Here is a 19348-nt window from a genome sequence, read left to right on the forward strand (position 1 = left end):
CTTACAACTAACCACATGGCACCAGTGCTTACATTAAATAAAAGACATAAAATTCCAAGCAATATGCATCCCAATTTGAAAGATTAGTTGAGCAGAGGTATCAACTGGTCATTGTCAATCTAAAAGCAACAGTGGACGTTTTCTTCTCCTTTTTGGATGCAGCAATCTCTGCTTTCCAACTTTTAATACATTTTAATGCATCTGGCTGAGCAGGAATTGCAATATTAATTAAATAATGATTTTTTTTTTTTTTTTTTTTGGGGAGAATTGGTAGTTTTTAAAGATTTGCTGGTCATGAATGCAAATTATTTACCAAACCACCTGAAGTGAAATCCTTTCATCGTCATATCTCTACAGTTAAAAAAAATAAACTTTACACAAAATACGTGATTCCCCTAATAAACTTTTACAGAAAATCCTTGATTCCTCATAGCAAACTTTGACAGAAAATCCTGATCCCCCATATCTGTTAGACAAAGTAAATTTTACGGAAAATCCTGGATTCCCCTTATCTTTTTGGTGGGTTAGAATTCATCTGAAAATCTCTAAGTGAGTCTAAAAGTCAGAAACTTCTTTGAATCTTTCATTTCCACACTGTCAAGTCCAGGATGGGAACGTGGATGACTTTAACAAACATAAAGCTAACTGGATCCTCCTTGTTCCTATGTATTGATGGGATTGGAAGGACAACAGTCAAACAGACAGTGGCGGTACCCTTATTAACCGGGAAGGGCCCACCACTTTCAAAGATTTTTATGCAGGTTGCGGCAGGCTTTATCCTACCTTTTAACTATGCAGGATGATATACGTGAGATATACACTTGCTTCTTTTGTTGTTTGCCACAGTTGTGTGGAACCCAAAATCAGTGAGGCCCTCCACTGTTCATGCCAGCCGACACTTTGATTGTGCTCCAATGACTATTTTGTATTTATGGTCTCCATGGTTGAGAGCAAGTTTATCAGTATCCATAATTCAATGGGTTTGTGACATCTAGTTACATCAATTGAAGCAGCTAATATGGTGACACTAAGGCTGTTTTGCTGGTTTGGGCTTTTGGCATTGATTTATTGTAGCCAATCAGCTCAATATGTGATTGCTGATAACAGTGAAGAAGAGAAATTGAAGTATGTTTCAGTGCTGGGAGATCCTGGAATGAAGAGCAAAGTAGTGAGGGTCGCACTTGAAGGATGGAATTTCTGCAATGAAGTTGGGAAAGAAGCCCCTGGAATGGGCAGTCCTCGGTATGCAGATTGCTCTGACTACACATGCCCAGGTTCTGCCTGCCTTCCTCCTTAATCTATTAACTCATTTCTACTATGTTTGTTTCTAAAGCAATAGTATTTATTCCTGATAGCCCAGATGTCATATGAAATAGATTTTATTTGTTGAAGCTTCATGGTCATTTGATTGTTCATCTTAGATCGATGTAGTTTGATCATATGGGTAGGCTATTTCCAAATAGATTTCCGTTTCTGTTAATAGAAACAGCAGCAGCATTCTTTTATTTGAATAGAGTGAGGGGCGCAGGAGAGTAGATTTTATCATTGAGAGTGTTAATCCAAGAAGATAGCTGTTTTATTTGCTAGAATAATGTCTTCAGTCCTGTTACTAATATATATTTGATCATAGACAGATTCTGTTGGTAACTGTGAGAATTGTGGAGCAAAAGGATGTACAGTAAAACATAGAGTCAAAGCGTCAGACAATAGATTACATGAAGGCCAACAGATCCCTAATACACAACCTTCTAGTAATGCAGACCTATATGCAGTACAAAAGGAGCTATACCTTGGTTCCTTGTGTGAAGTTAGGGATGGATCAGAACCATGGCAGTTTTGGATGATAATGTTAAAAAACGGGAACTTTGACACACAATCAGGTTTATGCCCTCAAAATGGTAAACCGGTAGGTGCTTTTAACGCTCCTGGAAGATTCCCCTGTTTTGGCCAAGGCTGTATGAACCAGCCTCTTGTCTACCATAATTGGTCGAGAATTCAACCAGGAGGCAGCCTGAAGGGTAGCTTCTATGGAAGTTATGATTTAGATGCTGATTTAAAAGCAGGAGTAGCAAATCACTCTTATTATTCTGTAGTATGGGAGAAGAATCCAACAACAGGGAGTTGGGTATTCTCCCATAGGTTGAAAACTACAAAGAAGTATCCGTGGTTGATGTTGTATCTGCGTGCTGATGCTACTCGAGGATATTCGGGAGGATACCATTACGAAACTCGGGGAATGATGAAGCAGCTTCCAGAGTCACCCAACTTTAAGGTTCGCTTGACACTCAGTGTAACCGAGGGAGGTGGCCCAAAGAGCCAGTTTTATCTCATTGATATGGGGAGTTGCTGGAAAAATGATGGAAGGCCATGTGATGGGGATGTAAAGACTGATGTTACCAGATACAGTGAGATGATCATCAACCCAAGTATTACCAATTTTTGCCGCCCAAACAGTCTTAGTGCATGTCCTCCTTATCACATCACTGCCACAGGTACCAAGATCTACAGAAATGATACAAATCACTTTCCATATGCCGCATACCACTATTACTGCTCCCCAGGCAATGCACAGCATTTGGAGAATCCTTTTGGCACTTGTGATCCATACAGTAATCCACAGGCACAGGAATTAATGCAGCTATTACCACATCCAGAATGGGCAGTCCATGGCTATCCCTCGAAGAGTGGAGAAGGATGGATTGGTGACCCTAGAACATGGGAGCTAGATGTTGGAGCCCTCTCCAGCCGTTTATACTTCTATCAAGTAAGCTGCAATTTCTTTGTTTTGATCATGATGTATTGTCTATGTAAAGTTAACTACTAATCAATGTTTTTGCTTGCTATTTGCCTGCAAATTTTGGGACAATGACTCATACTTTTCTTTCTTTGTAGAAAATTTCAAAGAAATATTGTTCTGATTGTTGGACATTGGATAAACCAGTGTTTCCTGTGTATTTTAACTTTTGCAATATGGACTAACCACCTCTTTTGGATCTTTATCTCTGGCGATGTGATTGTTGACTAACATTTGCAGATTTTGGTTTAATGGCAATCATGATTCCCAACAAGTGGTATCAGAGCGTAGTTCATGAGTTTGATACACACTTGGGCGCTAGGGGGAAATTGTTGGACATTGAATAAACCAGTGCTCCCAGTGTGTTTCGTGACATGAACTAACCGTTTCTTGTGGATCCTTAACTCTGGCAATGTGATCATTGACTAACACCTGCGGGTTTTGGTTTTGGTTTTGGTCAAATGGAAATTGTGATTCCCAAAACAGATTCTGAGAAAATTTGAAAGAAATATGCTTCTGATTTTCTGAAATGGCTTTCACCAATCACTTTTAACTCTGTGAAATTTGGACTCTGTGAAATTTGGAAGTTTTTAACATCAGCATGAATGTATCTTAACTGTAAATTTAATAAGCACCCATAGGGATTAAAATTCAAGGCGTAAACAATGAGATCTCCATACTTTTATGATCTTTCAGACAAGTAACAGATGAAGGTTAAGATAGATCTAAGTTTATCCAACTTGTTCAGCTCTGTGCATGAATCTTTATCTAAAAGTTCCACAATGATAGAACCCATCTTTTCTAGGGGATCCATTTGTTACAAATCCTGTCGGGGTTCCTCTAAATATCACAATCTTGGTTAATATATAGACTGTTGCAAGGAATACTGAGATGTATATTTTGGAGTTTACTTCCTTTCAATGATGAATCTACTTTTATTTTCCATTTAAATGCTTGACTCTGTTTTAGCTTAGATCATATCAAGTTAAAGGCCATGCGTTTTACATGTAATTCCCTTGATTGGTGTGGTGTTGCAGGATCCAGGGACAAAACCAGCAAGGAGAATATGGACTTCACTTGACGTTGGCACTGAAATCTTTGTGAGTGACAAAGATGAAATTGCAGAGTGGACAATCAGTGACTTTGATGTCGTTGTTCCAGTGGCAGGCCATGCATAAGCAGTCAATTTCATAAAGTATCCTGCAGCGACAGATGCATGAAGAAGCCAGAATAAGCTGAGCCTTTCCTCTATCATTCATTCTCGCATTCTAGTAGCTTTCACATTCCTGCCAAAGGGCAGGAGCAATTCTTTCCAGAGGTTTTCCCAACCTATTGTTGTTATCAACGAGAGATTTATTAGATTGAGATAATGATTCAGAAAGTTTTTGCAACGTGAAGAAATTTGTGTATTACTGTTCTTGATCTCAAATCCAAAAGAAAAATGATACGACTACATAAAGGAGAAAATCATTGCCAAGCATCTTATTTCTCTGCAGTTTGAGCTGTCTAAATATGATTACATTAGACATGGGCCATGGCCATTTCACACTGCCTGTTATTAGGATGCATTCTCAATGGAATGTGCGCAATTAACAGTAAAGTTTTGTACTACAATCATGGGTAAAGAAGTCAACTAAATCTGACTAAGTTTTAAAGATTTTTATGGCTATTAAATATTGGGCCACTTTAAGAATGATTGATTTGTCTACCACTATTACATATATCTTTTTTCACTACCATATATGCAATAGTTAAATCATAATTCATTACTAAATCCCCATTAAATACATTATTTAAATCACAATTCAGTACTAAGGCCTAGCCATGTCACTTTTTATGATGTACGCTTCCCAGGCTGGGATTCGCTCCTAGTTATTTCCTCCATCATAAACCTGTGTTTCATGCAAAACTACAAAGGCCTCAATGCATTGGATGTGGCAATTGTGTTTTAACTGCCCATGATTACAAGTTTTGGAATAACCCATAGCATTGGAAGGACTCACAGAAACCTAACACCAGAAGTGAACAATGGAGTCCTTGGAGAGCTGGATGCTGAAATGGTATGCCCTTGTGTCAACAGTTCCTAATGCTATAGCCATGATCTTCACATACCATGCATTTCTTTACGTATACTTTCAGAGATTTCAAAACTCGTTTTTATTTATATTACTAAATTCATAGAATATCAATGAAACAGTTCCCACTGAATATCTATATATTTCAACGAAACAGTTCTTAGTGAATATTTAAATATTCCTATATTGATGAATCTTATATTGGTATCACTGTAGGTTAGAGACTCACAGTAAATACGAGGAGAGTAGCGAGCTGTTGATGCTAGGATTTGAGAGGAGCAGCCAGCCAAAGATGGTGGGGGTCTTTACATGAAGAAAATTGCTTGGAAGACTTAAAAGTCATAATCACTTGATTTGATCAGAACATAACAACATTGGCTAAGATGGTATTGCAGTATATGGAAATGAAGTACAAAGATGGAAGAATAACACAAAATTGAATCTGAGTATGAAAATGAAGATGTTAACGGTAAGGACATTGAAGTTAAGAACCCTTTATTCTGTAATCTTTCTGGTGGTAGCAGTTTTTTTCCTTCATTTTCTAATGGTCCATTCAAACTAGAAGCAAAATCGAAATACTCTTTTATGATGGACAAAGATGCTCAAAAACTCAGTAGTTTATTAAAGAAGCTGTAAGTATATTTAAACTTGCATAGAATGAGATAGGATAATTTTTTTCTTAATCCAATTAAAAAAGAAGCTCTTTATATCAGCCTGGGCATAAAAAGGTGGCAACAAAATAATCCAGAAGAGAAAGCCCAAAACAAAGCAAGAAAATTGCAGCCACGTTGAAATAGGAGAGATTTCTAAAAACAATGTAAACATTGTGATATAGATGGACAAACAAATGACAAGTATGGAAAACTTCATCCAGAATTGTGTCAAAAATGGTTGTAGTTTAATAAGTGGCTAACGACAAGAGGCGAGGGGAAGTGGAGAAATAGACGCACTCTTCTAGATGAAGATTTAAGTGAATAACAAAAAGGTGAATGCTATTTTTGATAGCAGTTCTTAATTCATCTAATTTTTACATATTTAGTTGATAAAATTGGATTTGAAACATATGAACATCCACATCCATGTTTATAAATTATTCATTATAAGAATCATAATGCAATATAAAGTTTAGTTTGACATAGATCTTAATTTTGTTAATAAAGTTTGACATAGATCTTAATTTTGTTAATGAGGTGAAATGTGATCTAACCATACTAGCTGGCATAAACCTGAAGACTAATATTTTAAACAAGACCTAAACATAGCCTTGAAGTAAAAGTTAAGAGCTATGGGCTTCCACCTTTTTAGCACTGAGCTTTTGTAGGACCTAAAAGTTTTGCAAATAGGGGTGATGTGATCCAAAATGAATAAATAGTAACTAAGTCTACTTTCGAGGGGACAACAACTTGAAATTGGGTAAGTGGAGATGACCCACAAAAATATGTTTGGTGGCTTAAAAGCCAATAATCCATGTAATGAATAATATATCTATATGGTAGGGTTTGAATGATCAAATTTGTCTTTTCATTAGACAAATTGGTTGTGTTGGTGAGTGATTTAAGGACATTTAATGTGAAGTTTGGTAGTGATTAAATAGTTGGCTTTAATAGTTTTATTAAACAGGGCACATAATGGTTTGATTCAAAGTTGATGAAATGAATCTTATATAATAATGGCTAAAATAATTAATAAGTCAATACCTTTCACCATATATCTAAACAGATTTATAAAAGAGAAAAGAGACAGAATAGAAGTACTGGAGTGATATCTTGGAAGGCAATGAAATAAAATAAATCTTCAAAATTGTATCCTCAATGATTGCAAGCAAGAGAGCAAAAGAACAAGGGAAACTTTGCTATTAATTACTTGGGTCATGTGTTCAAGGATTTGTAATCTTCGTGTGAGTAATAAAATAAAGCATTTTTATTGGAGTTTTTCCTCTATTGAGATCTTCGTAAATCAATAACTTTGTTTGTTTGTTGTTGAGTACATAAATTTTCCATGTATATTCCATTTATTTGTACATGTAATATTGATTTTTCTAAATTCACTGGTTGATACATAGAATACACATACATCTAATATTATACATAAAATTTCCCTATATGTTCTATTTATTTCTACACCTAATTGTGTGGGTGGTGCTTGTTTGGGAACTAACATTGGAAATGACAATATCATAATCATCTTTTTGCTAACTTGTATTTTAATTAGTTGACTAGAAGCATAACTTTAGTTGTGTACAAATCACAATAGAATCAAAGATACCTTTAAAGACACATCCACATCAAATATGAAACAAAGTATATAATGTCATTATCCTAACATATTGCTAGATGTTATAGCTCAAAACAAATGTTATAGAACCTCCAAGAAGGGCATCACTCAAATGGTTAAATGAATGTATAAGGAGATTAATTCATTGCTAGACTCTCTTCCAACACAATATACAAAAAAGGCAATTCCAAATTATATGCTTACATATCTAGTGCCTTATACATTGTAGGCACGTGTCATCTCTAAAACATTTGACCAATCTAAACATTGAAGTCATTAGAAATCACAAGTTACATGCCTACTCTCAAAGAACAAGAAACTCTATAAGGCCAAACACTACTAAGCTTAGTGATCCACTGAAACTAATTGTCCAATATGCCTTATTTTTTATTCAAAAGATAACATAAAGGTGCATGATTGTGTTTAATTTGATAAAGGCTCTTGTTGTTGAATTTAGAGATATTATTATCTTTAGATTGCTCATAATATCCCTGAATAAAGAAGTGTATGTGAAATTTCCATGAACTGTAGCTACTATAAATTTATCTTCAAACTTATGCAGTTTATTTGTCTATGTTAATTATTAACGAGAAATATTTATAAAATCACATTGCAATTATTCACAAATAAAATACGCTATGGAAAATAAAACACTGGAACTGAGAAAATAATGCACAAACAAAATAATCTCACACTGTTATTTTTTGACAATCGTGCCTAGAAAAATCCCGAAGGGAAAACCGATGCAGTAGATGAGGCTTTTATTATTATTTAGAAATTTGAGAAATATTTATAATTGCTTGCCTTTTACTATCAAAGCTCCAACAAATACTGATCTTCACTAGAAAAAAGATACTAGAGATTCACAATATCCCTCTGCAAACCAGCTTAGCCTCCTCTTAGCCACTCACACTTCCTCTTGGCACTCGCACCGTATGTCTGGAATGTGCACTACAAGCTGAGGATGATTCACACAACCCTGGGAACCATTCCCTGCAAGTCCTTCTACCTCCAACATTGATCCTGACCCACTTGCTCTACCTCTGGAAGACAGATCCAACTCTGTCTCTTTGAAACAAACTCCCCTGCCACTCGCACTAGCTAATTCAGCCTCCTATTCCTATTACTAAGATACTAGAAAATATGAGGAAATATCCTCCAGAATCCTACTCCCAAATCCTACTACTTGGTGTCTCCCTAGCTTCAACTACGCCCTTGCTGAATCACTGCAACTAGGTAAGTCAAACTACTTGAATGTTCACTATGTCTTCTCCAAATCCCATCAACTTGCTCTGATAATATCATGTTGAGTAATCAATGACCATGATCACATATCAATCGATGGCTATGAACATCTTGACTCCATCAATTCACTTTTCTAGAAGTCTCTAGAGAAAACTGCCCTCCCTCAATTAATCTGATTTGATTAACCATTTTTTCTTAGTTAGACTTGGGAGATATTTAATTATTGGTCAATTAATCTAATTTAGGTGTTTCTAAGGCTTTTCTTGCGAAACCTGTTATGGGTTTTGGAGATATCATGTTCCTTAGCCTCTTAGACACCATAGAGACTATAACACTTGTCTGTTGCTACCAAAAACTAACACTCCCTCTTAGCAAGGAAGGTGTTCTCCACTACTCCCATCTGCTCCCTAAAGTAGAAATTTTTTTCCCTACTCAAGGCCTTTGTGAGTATATTTGCAACCTGTTGATTTGTGGGAACATGTTGTAGTTGAACTGATCTACGTTGCTAGTTTCTAAGATCTGTGATATACTTGGTTTCTATGAATTAGAAAACCTATAGTAAATTTATTCCTTCACTTTTGCTAGTTAATCTAGCCTCTTGGAATCTAGTTGTCCCCTCCAAATCAATTTGGCCTCCATCCAAGACTCGGAAACAAACTATGCAGCTACGTACTAGCAATTTATCGCATCCTCTCCGGAAAACTCACACCGTTGGGAAAATAACTATGGATTTCATTGGAAAATCAAGCCACAAACTGGGAATTTCTTCTCTTTTGCAAATTGGTCTGACTGGAAAAATACCTCGTTGCCCCGATAACTCCCTTTATCTCAATCAAATCACACTCCTGGAGAAATTGCATCCTCGCTCTACAAATAAAAATAGATCTCCCTTTTCCATTGAGGAACTGTAAATCTCTGTGAAGAAAATACTCTGGTAATCATTGTCCACCATGCTACTATGCTACTTTGATTCACCTGCTACATTCTGTAGTTGAATCGATCCGTGCTTCCACTGCGCTACTGTTATCACTGCAATGGTGAGTGTAGATTTCACTGCTATTATGATACTTGGGCTCGCATAGCAAAGGTAATGGTCTAACTAAGGAATCACATGCACAACAACTAGATATGATCTATTGATCAAGCCCCCCTTGACTATGATCTAGATCTCCTCGTTGCTCCTTCATAGAACCATATTCGATCTAACATACTGGAGTGTCATAATCCTCCTCCACTTGGAGGTACTGCTACTATCAACACAAATTCATCCTCCATCCCGATGGACAAATCCTTTTATCTTTGCTGGAGCATCTATTTGCTTCCCCTTCTTGTCTTTCTTCCTTTTAGGACATTAGATGATATAGTGATCAAGTTTACCATAGCCAAAACACTTGACCTTTGACAAGTCCATCTTTTTATTTTCTCCTTTCGAGTCTTATCCTTGGATGGAACCATTCTTTGCTTTTCCTGTTCCTACAAGAGTGACATTTTCTTGTTCCTCCTCCACCTTCGCTACCTTGCCACTAGTGTTAGTAGTGCCCTCAACCAAGCTAAGCCTAATCTCCTCTTGAGTGAAATCACTCCATAGGTGCTCCCAAACTAAAAGTGTGTCTCGCCTAGAAATCACATAGACGACTGTATGCCACTCCTTGATAAATCCATTGAGTGCTATACGCACTATCTCAACATCCGTTGGCTTCTCTCTTACTACAATGAGTTCATCTTCGACAGACTGAATCCCGGTGAGATAGGTGGTTACATCCTCATCCTTCAGCATTTTGACAGTCCTCACCTTTTCTTTGAGGATCATTTTCCGATTTTCTGATGGATCCTGGTACAATGTGACGATGGCATCCCACATCTCCTTCGTTGTTCCCTTCTATGCAGTGCGTGGGATGATGTGATCCTTGAATCCATCAAGGATCATTCTCTTGGATTTTGTGTTATCCCTCCTGTACTCATGAAATTGGATGGGATCTGTTGGCACAATTATTACTGTTGTAGCAAACTCCTTCAGACCATGCTCGTTTAATAAAAACAACATCCTACCCTTCCAGATACTAAAGTTGGAGGCTCCATCCAACCTGTCCTGATCGCAGCCATCTCTAGAAAATTTGCGAACTCAATAACTGGAGAAATCAATAAATTGGTTTGAAACCCGCATGTTCTTTCTCTTCGAAGACCTGCACTAATTTACACTACAAAACCCTTTTGTGGAAAACCCTCTATAATAGATCTTCTCTGTGAGATCTACCTCTAGAATCCTCTAGAAATACTTTCCACTGGAAATTCATTTTAGCAACCTCACTACTTATTTCTGCTCACCGAGACTATTCACACTTCCTTTGGATCACCTCCCTGGATTGGAAATCGAACTGATGCCTCTGACATTTGTACGGTCTAGCTGGCATGCACAAATCTTCTCTTTAGTGCTTATGATATCCGTCTAATATACACAAAAATTACTATAGAGATTCTTTGATATGATCTGCTCTAATACCATGTGAAATTTCCATGAAGTGTAGCTACTAGAAATTTATCTCCTAAGTTATGCAGTTTATTTGTCTTCTATTAATTATTAATGACAAATAGAACAATAAACTCACACTGTAATTATTCATAAATAAAATATGTCATGGAAAATAAAATAATGGAAATGAGAAAATAATGCACACACACAATAAATTTGACACCATTATTTTTGGACAAATGTCCCTGGAAAAACCCTGGAGGGAAAACCAGTGCAACAGATGAGCCTTTTATTATTATTCAACAATTTGAGAAATATCACAACTGCTTTCCTTTTACTAGAAAAGATTCGACAAATACTAATCTTCACTGGTAAAATATATTGGAGACTCACATTGTCCCTTTACAAACCAACTCAACCTCCTCTTAGCCACTTCCACTTCCTCATAACACTTGCATTGTCTGCTTGAAATGCACACTACTAGTTGAGGGTTATTCACACAACCCTGGGAACCATTCCCCGCAATTCGTTATGCTTCCAACATTGATCCTATCCCAGTTGATCTACCTCCGAAAGATAGATCCAACTTTGGTTCTCTGGAACGACCTCCCTTGCCACTCACACTGTCAAACTGGCTACTCGCACTAGTTGGTTCAACCTCCTCTCTAGATAATTTCAGCCTCCTCTTCTTGTTAATGAGACACTAGAAAATATGAGGAAATCTCATCCGAAATCCTGCTCCCAGCTATTTGCTGAAACACCACTACTCAATGTCTCCTTAGCTTAAACTGGGCCCTTGCTGAATCACTGCAATTGGGTAAGTCGAACTACTTGAATGTTCATTGTATCTTCTCCAAACCCAATTGACTTGCTCTTATAATGTTTTGTTGAGAAATCAACGACCATGATCAGATCTCAATCGATGGCTATGATCATCTTGACTCCATCAATTCACTTTTCCAGAAGTCTCTAGAGCAAAATCAACATACCTTAATTAATATGATTTAATTAACTATTTTTTCCAAGTTAGACTTAGAAAATATTTAATCATTGGTTAATTAATCTAATTGAGGTGTTTCTAATGCTTTTCCCATGAAACCTTTTCCGAGTTTTGGATATCTCGTGTTCCTTAGCCTCTTAGACACCATGGTAGTACACCTGTCTGTTGCTACCAAAAACTAACAGTGCATAAAACTATTCATTTTGGATTAAATCCTCTAGTTTTGAAATAAAAACTTTTTAACGGTGTTGGAACCACCAACATGTCAGGGGATCTCTCGGTAAGAAGTCCCAACTAAACCTCAAACAATTTGGTATAGGAGTCCCAATAGTGGGTCGTACAGTATCACCTTGACTGCGGTTGCACGTAGAGGCAAGTAAGATGTCCCTATTTGTAGCAAGGGTGTGACATGCGTAGCATGCTAAGGAAGGTGTATGAACGATTCTATCACACTGAGAGTGAGGTGAGTGCACCCCTTGGAAACCCATGTAAACACACAACTTGAAAGGGAACGCACGAGCAAAGATGCATCACAAGTTGGAAGGAAGGTGAAACAAAAATCCAAAGTGATGGTTAAACCAACAACACATTTCAGTAAGATTCATACATACATATACAGAAAGAGTCCATACATACATGCGTAAGAAAACAGATACATATATCATTAGAGTAAACAAGTTAACTAAAATAAAATAACAACATATGCATGAAACATGTTGGCTTTCTTATATTAAGAAGTGAAAGTTCCAATCATACAGTACAACCATGACCGATCACTAGTCTCGAAAGTGAAACATTACAATCACTGCCGCCTGCTCCTCCAAAGAGATGTACTAGCACTGCACTGTTGAGAAGCCAAGGCTCGTTACATTACTCTCCATGCTTTCTCTAAGATACTCCTACTGAAAGCTTGGCTGACCAAAAGCCTCTACAATGAGTTATGAGGTACTATATATAACAAAGGGTGGGTGACCCTTGACATTCCCCTTTGTGACTATTTACCTACCCTCATGACTCTTCATCTACTCTATGATTGTTACATTCAACTATCGACACTTGAACTTCCACTTGACAGTATGTTACATACAATCTGCACATGTACCCATGTGAGACAAGATAAGCTTGAACAAGCCATGCGAGACATCACTAACACTCAGACAGTTGTGGTGAGACCAACTCTTTGACATCCTTGCGATGATTGAAGGTGGCGAACTGATGCCAAGCTTGGTCGTCTGTGACGGTGTCCGTGTGCTTCAATGGTGACATCCCGCTGAAAGAAAACTCTTGCCTCCATTGCATCTGGGTACACTGATATGGCTCCTCTGTCCAACTCGCCTGATAAGATGCGCATCACCGTCTTGAGTGTAGTTGGACCAACATAATACTGATTCATATTGTCTGTGCTAATCTCCAAGTGTGTGTTGGTGACAATGCGCATCAACTTGTCGAAATACATGTGTTATAGCGGCTACAACCACCCTCCAAAATTTTGCATTAGCCTATTTTGGAGCCTCCCTACCAACCTTCGCAGCAACTTTCTTTGCTTCGTCAATTCCTCAAGCGTCTTTCTTGCTCAAAGACAGCTTGCCGATCATAGTTTGATATTTTCCCTTCATAGGCTGCTCACTCGGACTTGGTCTAGCTACAGGCTGAGCAGCTTCGCCTTGAAAATTGTGCATTTTTGGAGGGAAACCAGACTTCCCTCCAGAAATTGCGTAATCCTATCTGACAACCTGTTGGGCTCCAGGCTTGCGCAATCCTGCCAGCCAACCCTCCCAGTAGGATTTGCGCAAATTTTCCTAGCAGCAGGCTGTTTAGCCCAAGATTTGTGCAAATCTAGGCAGTAGTCAGCTGCTCAACCCAAAAATTGTGCAAATCTCTTGGGAATCCAGCCTAGCTCCCATCCAGAAATGCACATTTTTCTCCAATAGTCAAGCAATCTCTTGCATGTACAGCCGAGGTGACCGATTCCCTCCGGGACTGAGCAAAACATACTTGCATGCATGGGATGTTTCTCCCAAGGGAACATGCAAAGGAATCCCTTGTTTCAGGGATCTATGTTTAACAGTTGGAATTTACATGCAAGGAACAATTTAGAAACCCCCCTCCAAGTGCTGCTTCCCCTAGATTTGTGGCATGCGCATCATAACCTCGATGTTATCAAAACTCATCAACCGAATGCTGCAGAACTCATTCCTCACATCAACCTTGTAGCTTTAACATCCCACATCACATCTAGGAGCAGTCGGCACATTCATCTCAACTGTTTTGGGGTAAGCTCACTTCTCATGCCTTGTTCTGCATTTCTGTTGCTTTTTGGGGTTTTTCTTGTATGAGTACTATTTGCTGATTTCTTTGAATGCTTGCTGTCGTTTACATGTATACTAGCTTGTCCTAGCTCTGTTTCAATTTTTGTTACTATCTCACTGCTGTCGCATGCATGAAACTGTTTTGTACGGACATTCGCCCAACCAGCGAACAGCCTCACCCACATGCATGTTGATCTGTTTGCTCAATCCTCCATTCATGTTTTGCATGCATTGTTATCACTTCTACTATCACTTAGTGTCGCCATGCATTTCATCGACTTACTTGATTTCAGTTGCTCGTCGGCGGGTCGGGCCAACCTTGGCCCAGTCTCTGCATTCACCAAGGCTGCATTGCACAATATGGAGAAGGAAGGCTCACCTTCCTCTCTAGATTTGTGCATTCTGGCCCAAGACTCTCCTCCTGGACTAAATTACGCATTTCTTGAGGTAAGTGGCTGCTTGGCCCAAAAATTTGCGCAAATCGGTCCGTGGGCTAGTAGTCTTTCCTAGCTGGAATCACGCATTACACAATCCCAGCAACCCATTACCCAACTAGATTGCACATTTTTCTGTTCCAGCAGTCAGTCAGTCTCCTAGTAGCCCGACTGTGCTTTGTGCAGTTTTGGCAGTCGGTCTCCTTACCTCCTGGCCGAAATTGTGCAACCTTCATGATCATTCATCCAGGTATGTTGCAAGTCAGTTCTCATGTTCATTTTGGTTTTCCGCTGAAAGATTGCTTGCTATGAGTGTTGCCATGTCTCCAGGTATCACAGGTGTTCATCTGCCTCTCAGCAGTATAGGTACAATGGTTTCCAAGAGAGTAGAGATGAAGACACCGTTCAAAGCACACTTGGGGATGTAATTGATCAAGTGTCCATGGGCTTACCTACTCACAAAGACATCAAGTTGTTTGTGGACAAGGACATCAAGTAGCAACATCACAACGAGCAGCATCATGAACAACCGCTGAAGGCAACATACCGAATGCAGCGAATGCAACAAATGAAGTGAACACAATGAATGCAAGAGAAAGGTTGTTGACAACATAGAGGCGGAGCACAATTGCAAGATCAAGTAGATCCACTGATAATGAAAGCAACTTTGGAGACTCAGGGTACGAAGTGACAACGTGACATGAAGATCGTGCAGAGGCAGAAGATGGAACAAAGAAGGAGTTGCATGTGTTGAAGCAGCAACTCAGGAAGAATATGAAGTTGCACAGATGGTCCAATGAGTTTCAGCAGGAACATGAACAGCAGTGGGCGCAACATGCACTCATGGATGAAATTGCACCAGTACAAGTTAAGGATCCGTCCCAACAGCGGACATAGAGTAAACATGGTGAGAAGTGTTGTTGATCCCATGCAAAGGATCCAGCAACATGTATGTCATTGAGCGCACACATGCAATCCAACCCATTCAACACACTCACCAAGGAGAAGACAAGAAGCAAGTCCAACTAGGGCTAGACATGCACTTCAGAAAGTTGATGCGCATGGCCACCAACACACACTTGAAGATCAGCACGAACACTATGCATTAGTGCGTTGTCGGTTCAACCGTACCCAAGAAGACCATGCGCATGTTAGCAAAAGAGTTGGATGAAGGGGTCGAACCAATTCACCGGTTGCAATGGAGGCAAGAGTTTGCTTCAACAAGATGTCACCATGAGGTGCATGCACACCATTGCGAACGACCAAGCTTGGCATCATCTCACTAGCTTCACCATCACAAGCATGTCAAAGAGTTGGTCTCACCATAGTGGACCGAGTGTCAGTGATGTATTGCAAGGCTTGCTCAAGCCATGTTGACTTACATGAGTACATGTGCATTGTAATGTTGAGTCATGTCAAGTGTAAGTCGAGTGTCAATAGTTGGATGTAACAGTCATAGAGTAGGTGAAGAGTCATGAGGGTAGTTGAACTGTTACAAAGGGTAATGCCAAGGGGAACCCCACCCTTTGCCATAAATATTCCCTCATAACTCATTGTATGGGATTTTGGTCAGCCAAGCTTGTACTAAGACTATCTTGAAGAAGGCTTAGACAGTATTGTAACGCGCCTTGGCTTTTCCACTGCACGGAGCTAGTACATCTCTTTGGAGGAGCAGGTAGATGTGGCTGTAACATTCCACTGATGGGGCTAGTAGGTTTACATGGTGTATTGTATGATTGTGACTTACACTTCTTTATATAATAAAAGCCAACACATTTTCATGCATATGTTGTTATTGTAGTTGGACTGCTCTGGTTGCCTTAATGATATATGTTGTTTAACTTATGCAATTGTATATGAACTGATTTGTATGAAATTATATGAATCTTGTTGTTAATGTGTTTCATATGTTTTCAATGTTGTCACCGTCCATGTCGACGGCTCTGACGGAAATCAGATAGACCTTTCTTTGAACCTTGTTATATCAATTGTCACACTCGTCTCAGACTGATCCATGAGTGTTGTTCGTGTTATCTTACCTTGTAAGTTGTGACTGCCGCATCCGTGGCTACTACTCTGTCAGAAGCTGTGCATGTCCTTTGTGTTGTGTGTTCTTATCCGAGTTGGGACTGATCCCTTTCAACTTGGAACTCACCTTCACCTTCCTCTCCTGTCGAAGTGTTGTTACCTATCATACTAATTCCTTGAATCTCTGCATCACTCACACCCTTGATACTGAAAAAGTTATCTTACTTGCCTCTGTGTGACATCACGGTCAAGGCATTACCTTACGACCCATTGCTGGAACTCCTACACCAAATAGTCTAAGGTCTAATTGGGACTTCTTACTGGGGAGATCCCCTTGACATGTTGGTGGGTCTAGCACCGTCAGCATTTCTGGCGCTAGAAGGAGGGCCTGATGACAAGCAGTGCCCTCTCATCCAGTTTTGAACCTTTGCATATCTTTCATGGAATATTTCATTCTTCTTCCCTCGAGGTGTTTTTCGAATTTTGAAGATGTCTTTATCTCAGGGAATCTTTTCAATCTCTTGTCCACTCACATGTATGATGGTGAAGGAAAAGTGGCTTGGCCTGAGCACTTACATAACTTTCTTTCCATGATTCATGAGGAAGATGAGTTTACTAACGAACATGACGATTTGCTGCTTACATTCACACTTCGTGAATTTCCAATTCGTTGGGTGCTCAGCCTACTGGCTGACACCGTGCACTCATTTGAGCACTTTTTTGATCCTAACCATCTTGACCGGAAACTGTTACAACAACAAAGGGCTCTGCATGAATTTGTCATTGATTTTTGGTAGTGCTTCCATGACTTGCAATTTCAAGCTCCGAGGAGCCAGATGAAGTTTGCTTATCTTTGAGACCGGTTCAAGTACTATCTTAAGAAATCTGTTGTCCCAAGAGGAAGGTTGATGTCAAGCCTCACTCAGCCTTGTGGGAATAGGCACTGTCTCAACGGATTGTCCACCTCCCTCTCATTCAATAGTTCCACCATCGCCCAGTGATGCCGAGGATCATGTTTGTACACCTGTTCAGCCTTCACACCCTCCCAACATCACTCCACTCAATTTTCACGCAGATTTGGTTGTGATTCCTTCGATTTCTCACATGCATTCTTTTTTTTGACCTCCGTCTTTGCACTCAGGTGTTCCTCCAGATGATGTTGTCTTGTGTTCGTCCATTCTAGACTCTTCACTTGTTGTGAATGAGAAACAACCCATTGACGGAGTTGGTGTTGCACAAACGACATGCACTATCATTCATGGAGAGTATGAGTGGGATCTTGAACATCAACACTCAGCGAAGGATGACTCCCTTTTGTCTGAGCCCCCTCTATTCTTTCCTAGCCTCTTTGGTGAACCTGCCATCCATGATTTTGCATGTGTGTCTTCGTCCACGGATGCACCCATTGTTGATCACTCGGAGGACTCACTGGATGTTAGTCCATCATTCAACAATAGAAAGGATAAGTTACTCATTGAAAATCCACTTGATCCTTCATCTGTCTGTTCCGGAGACACAGAGGATGAGTTCATTCGCTTTTCATCTACCCCTCTATTTGATTCATTTGATCATGAGGATGCTGAAGAATTCATTGATTTTTCTGATTGTGGCAGTCATGATCCATTTGCTTCCATTTTTTTATCACGATCATGAATCTATCACAGTTGATCTTTCGAAGCCACCGGTTTATGATGGTCTACCTGATGATGAAGATGAGATACCCAAGACTGTCGTGGCACTTCAACTTGATCTGATGGTTTTGTTAGGTCCTCGCTCTCTTGGGGTTAGTCTCACTTCCGATCATGAAACTATTCAATCACCCAAGGATCTTCACCACTCATCTTTATGCATTGAAGATCCATCTCACACACAGATCACGCTTCCTCCACCTGAACTGCATGATCCCATTGCCCATGCATTGGAGGAATCTTACATTGCAAGCACTCGTGCGCAACGCAAGTTATCTTTGTTTCTTTCGTTTGCTTGCATGTCATAGTCAAGAGTGTGCTTTTCCTTCAAAGTTTCATGTAGTGTCACACAACACCACAATAAGTCCACAGACTACCCATCATGCACATGCACTTTGAAACACGAAGTGTGGTTGTCTTCATTGTTATATCTTTCTTGTTTACTGGTCCGCACAACTGGTTTATTCGTAGACCAAGCCTTCACCAACATGGGTCTACCAATGCGTCGTTTGCTGCATTGGAAGTATCACTTCACGTGATTAGCCCCATGCATCATTAGTGTAGGAGTAGGAGTAGTGTTTTCTTTCAGTTGTTTACTTACATGCTTGTTTACTTTCATGCTTTATTTGCTTGTTTGTTGGATTTCTTGTTTGTTTGGTTTCTTTACTCTCATTTTTTCTTCTGCTTTTTCTTCTCTTTTTTGTTAGTTCATTCGCTTGTTTTGTTCATAGGTTAGTTCGCATGAAACCATGTGTGACTTATGAAACGAGTTGGGTAAAGTACAAGAGGGTTTGTACAACTATCGCTACTTGGTTATCTGTCATCTTGCCTCTGTATGATGAAATTGTCACTCTTAGTCCATGATACTTCGAAGGAAAATACGTACTCTTCGAAGTGAACCTTGGTGTAAGCACAACGCTCTCGCGCTAACTAGTATCACCTTCTCTAGTCGATTTTTTTTGGGTTAACACTTGTCAGCTCAGTGAAGTAGAGTAAGGTGGGGGGGAAAACCTTAACAGGCACATTAGAGA

General features: G+C 39.3%; 1 protein-coding gene across 2 annotated transcripts; it reads left to right on the top strand.

The window, feature by feature from the left end:
• The first annotated feature begins 814 nt into the window (after nt 1–814).
• Nucleotides 815–5406, top strand: LOC149169309 (uncharacterized). 2 transcript variants are annotated; one of them, XR_016259784.1, is made up of 4 exons: nt 815–1274; nt 1635–2764; nt 3832–4854; nt 5086–5406. XR_016259784.1 is itself a non-coding variant. In XM_089428642.1 (3 exons), exons 1-3 carry the CDS (start codon nt 1019–1021, stop codon nt 3970–3972), a joined length of 1527 nt encoding a protein of 508 aa, XP_089284768.1. In that variant the 5' UTR covers nt 815–1018; the 3' UTR covers nt 3973–5406. The 2 variants fall into 2 exon arrangements, 1 of the variants encoding a protein (XP_089284768.1); XM_089428642.1 differs by having other exon boundaries at nt 3832–5406.
• The last annotated feature ends 13942 nt before the right edge of the window (nt 5407–19348 follow it).

Source organism: Pinus tabuliformis, chromosome 4_2, assembly GCF_031772625.1.
Source record: "Pinus tabuliformis cultivar Carrire ecotype Pingquan chromosome 4_2, CPIR1, whole genome shotgun sequence".
NCBI classification, from domain to species: Eukaryota; Viridiplantae; Streptophyta; class Pinopsida; order Pinales; family Pinaceae; genus Pinus; species Pinus tabuliformis.

Bases quoted from the DNA above. Each gene is read 5' to 3' on its own strand.
- LOC149169309 (XM_089428642.1), top strand. From the start codon at position 1,019: ATGGTGACACTAAGGCTGTTTTGCTGGTTTGGGCTTTTGGCATTGATT. The intron at 1,275-1,634 runs GTTCTGCCTGCC...GATCATAGACAG, and splicing joins CTCTGACTACACATGCCCAG to ATTCTGTTGGTAACTGTGAG. The intron at 2,765-3,831 runs GTAAGCTGCAAT...GTGGTGTTGCAG, and splicing joins GCCGTTTATACTTCTATCAA to GATCCAGGGACAAAACCAGC.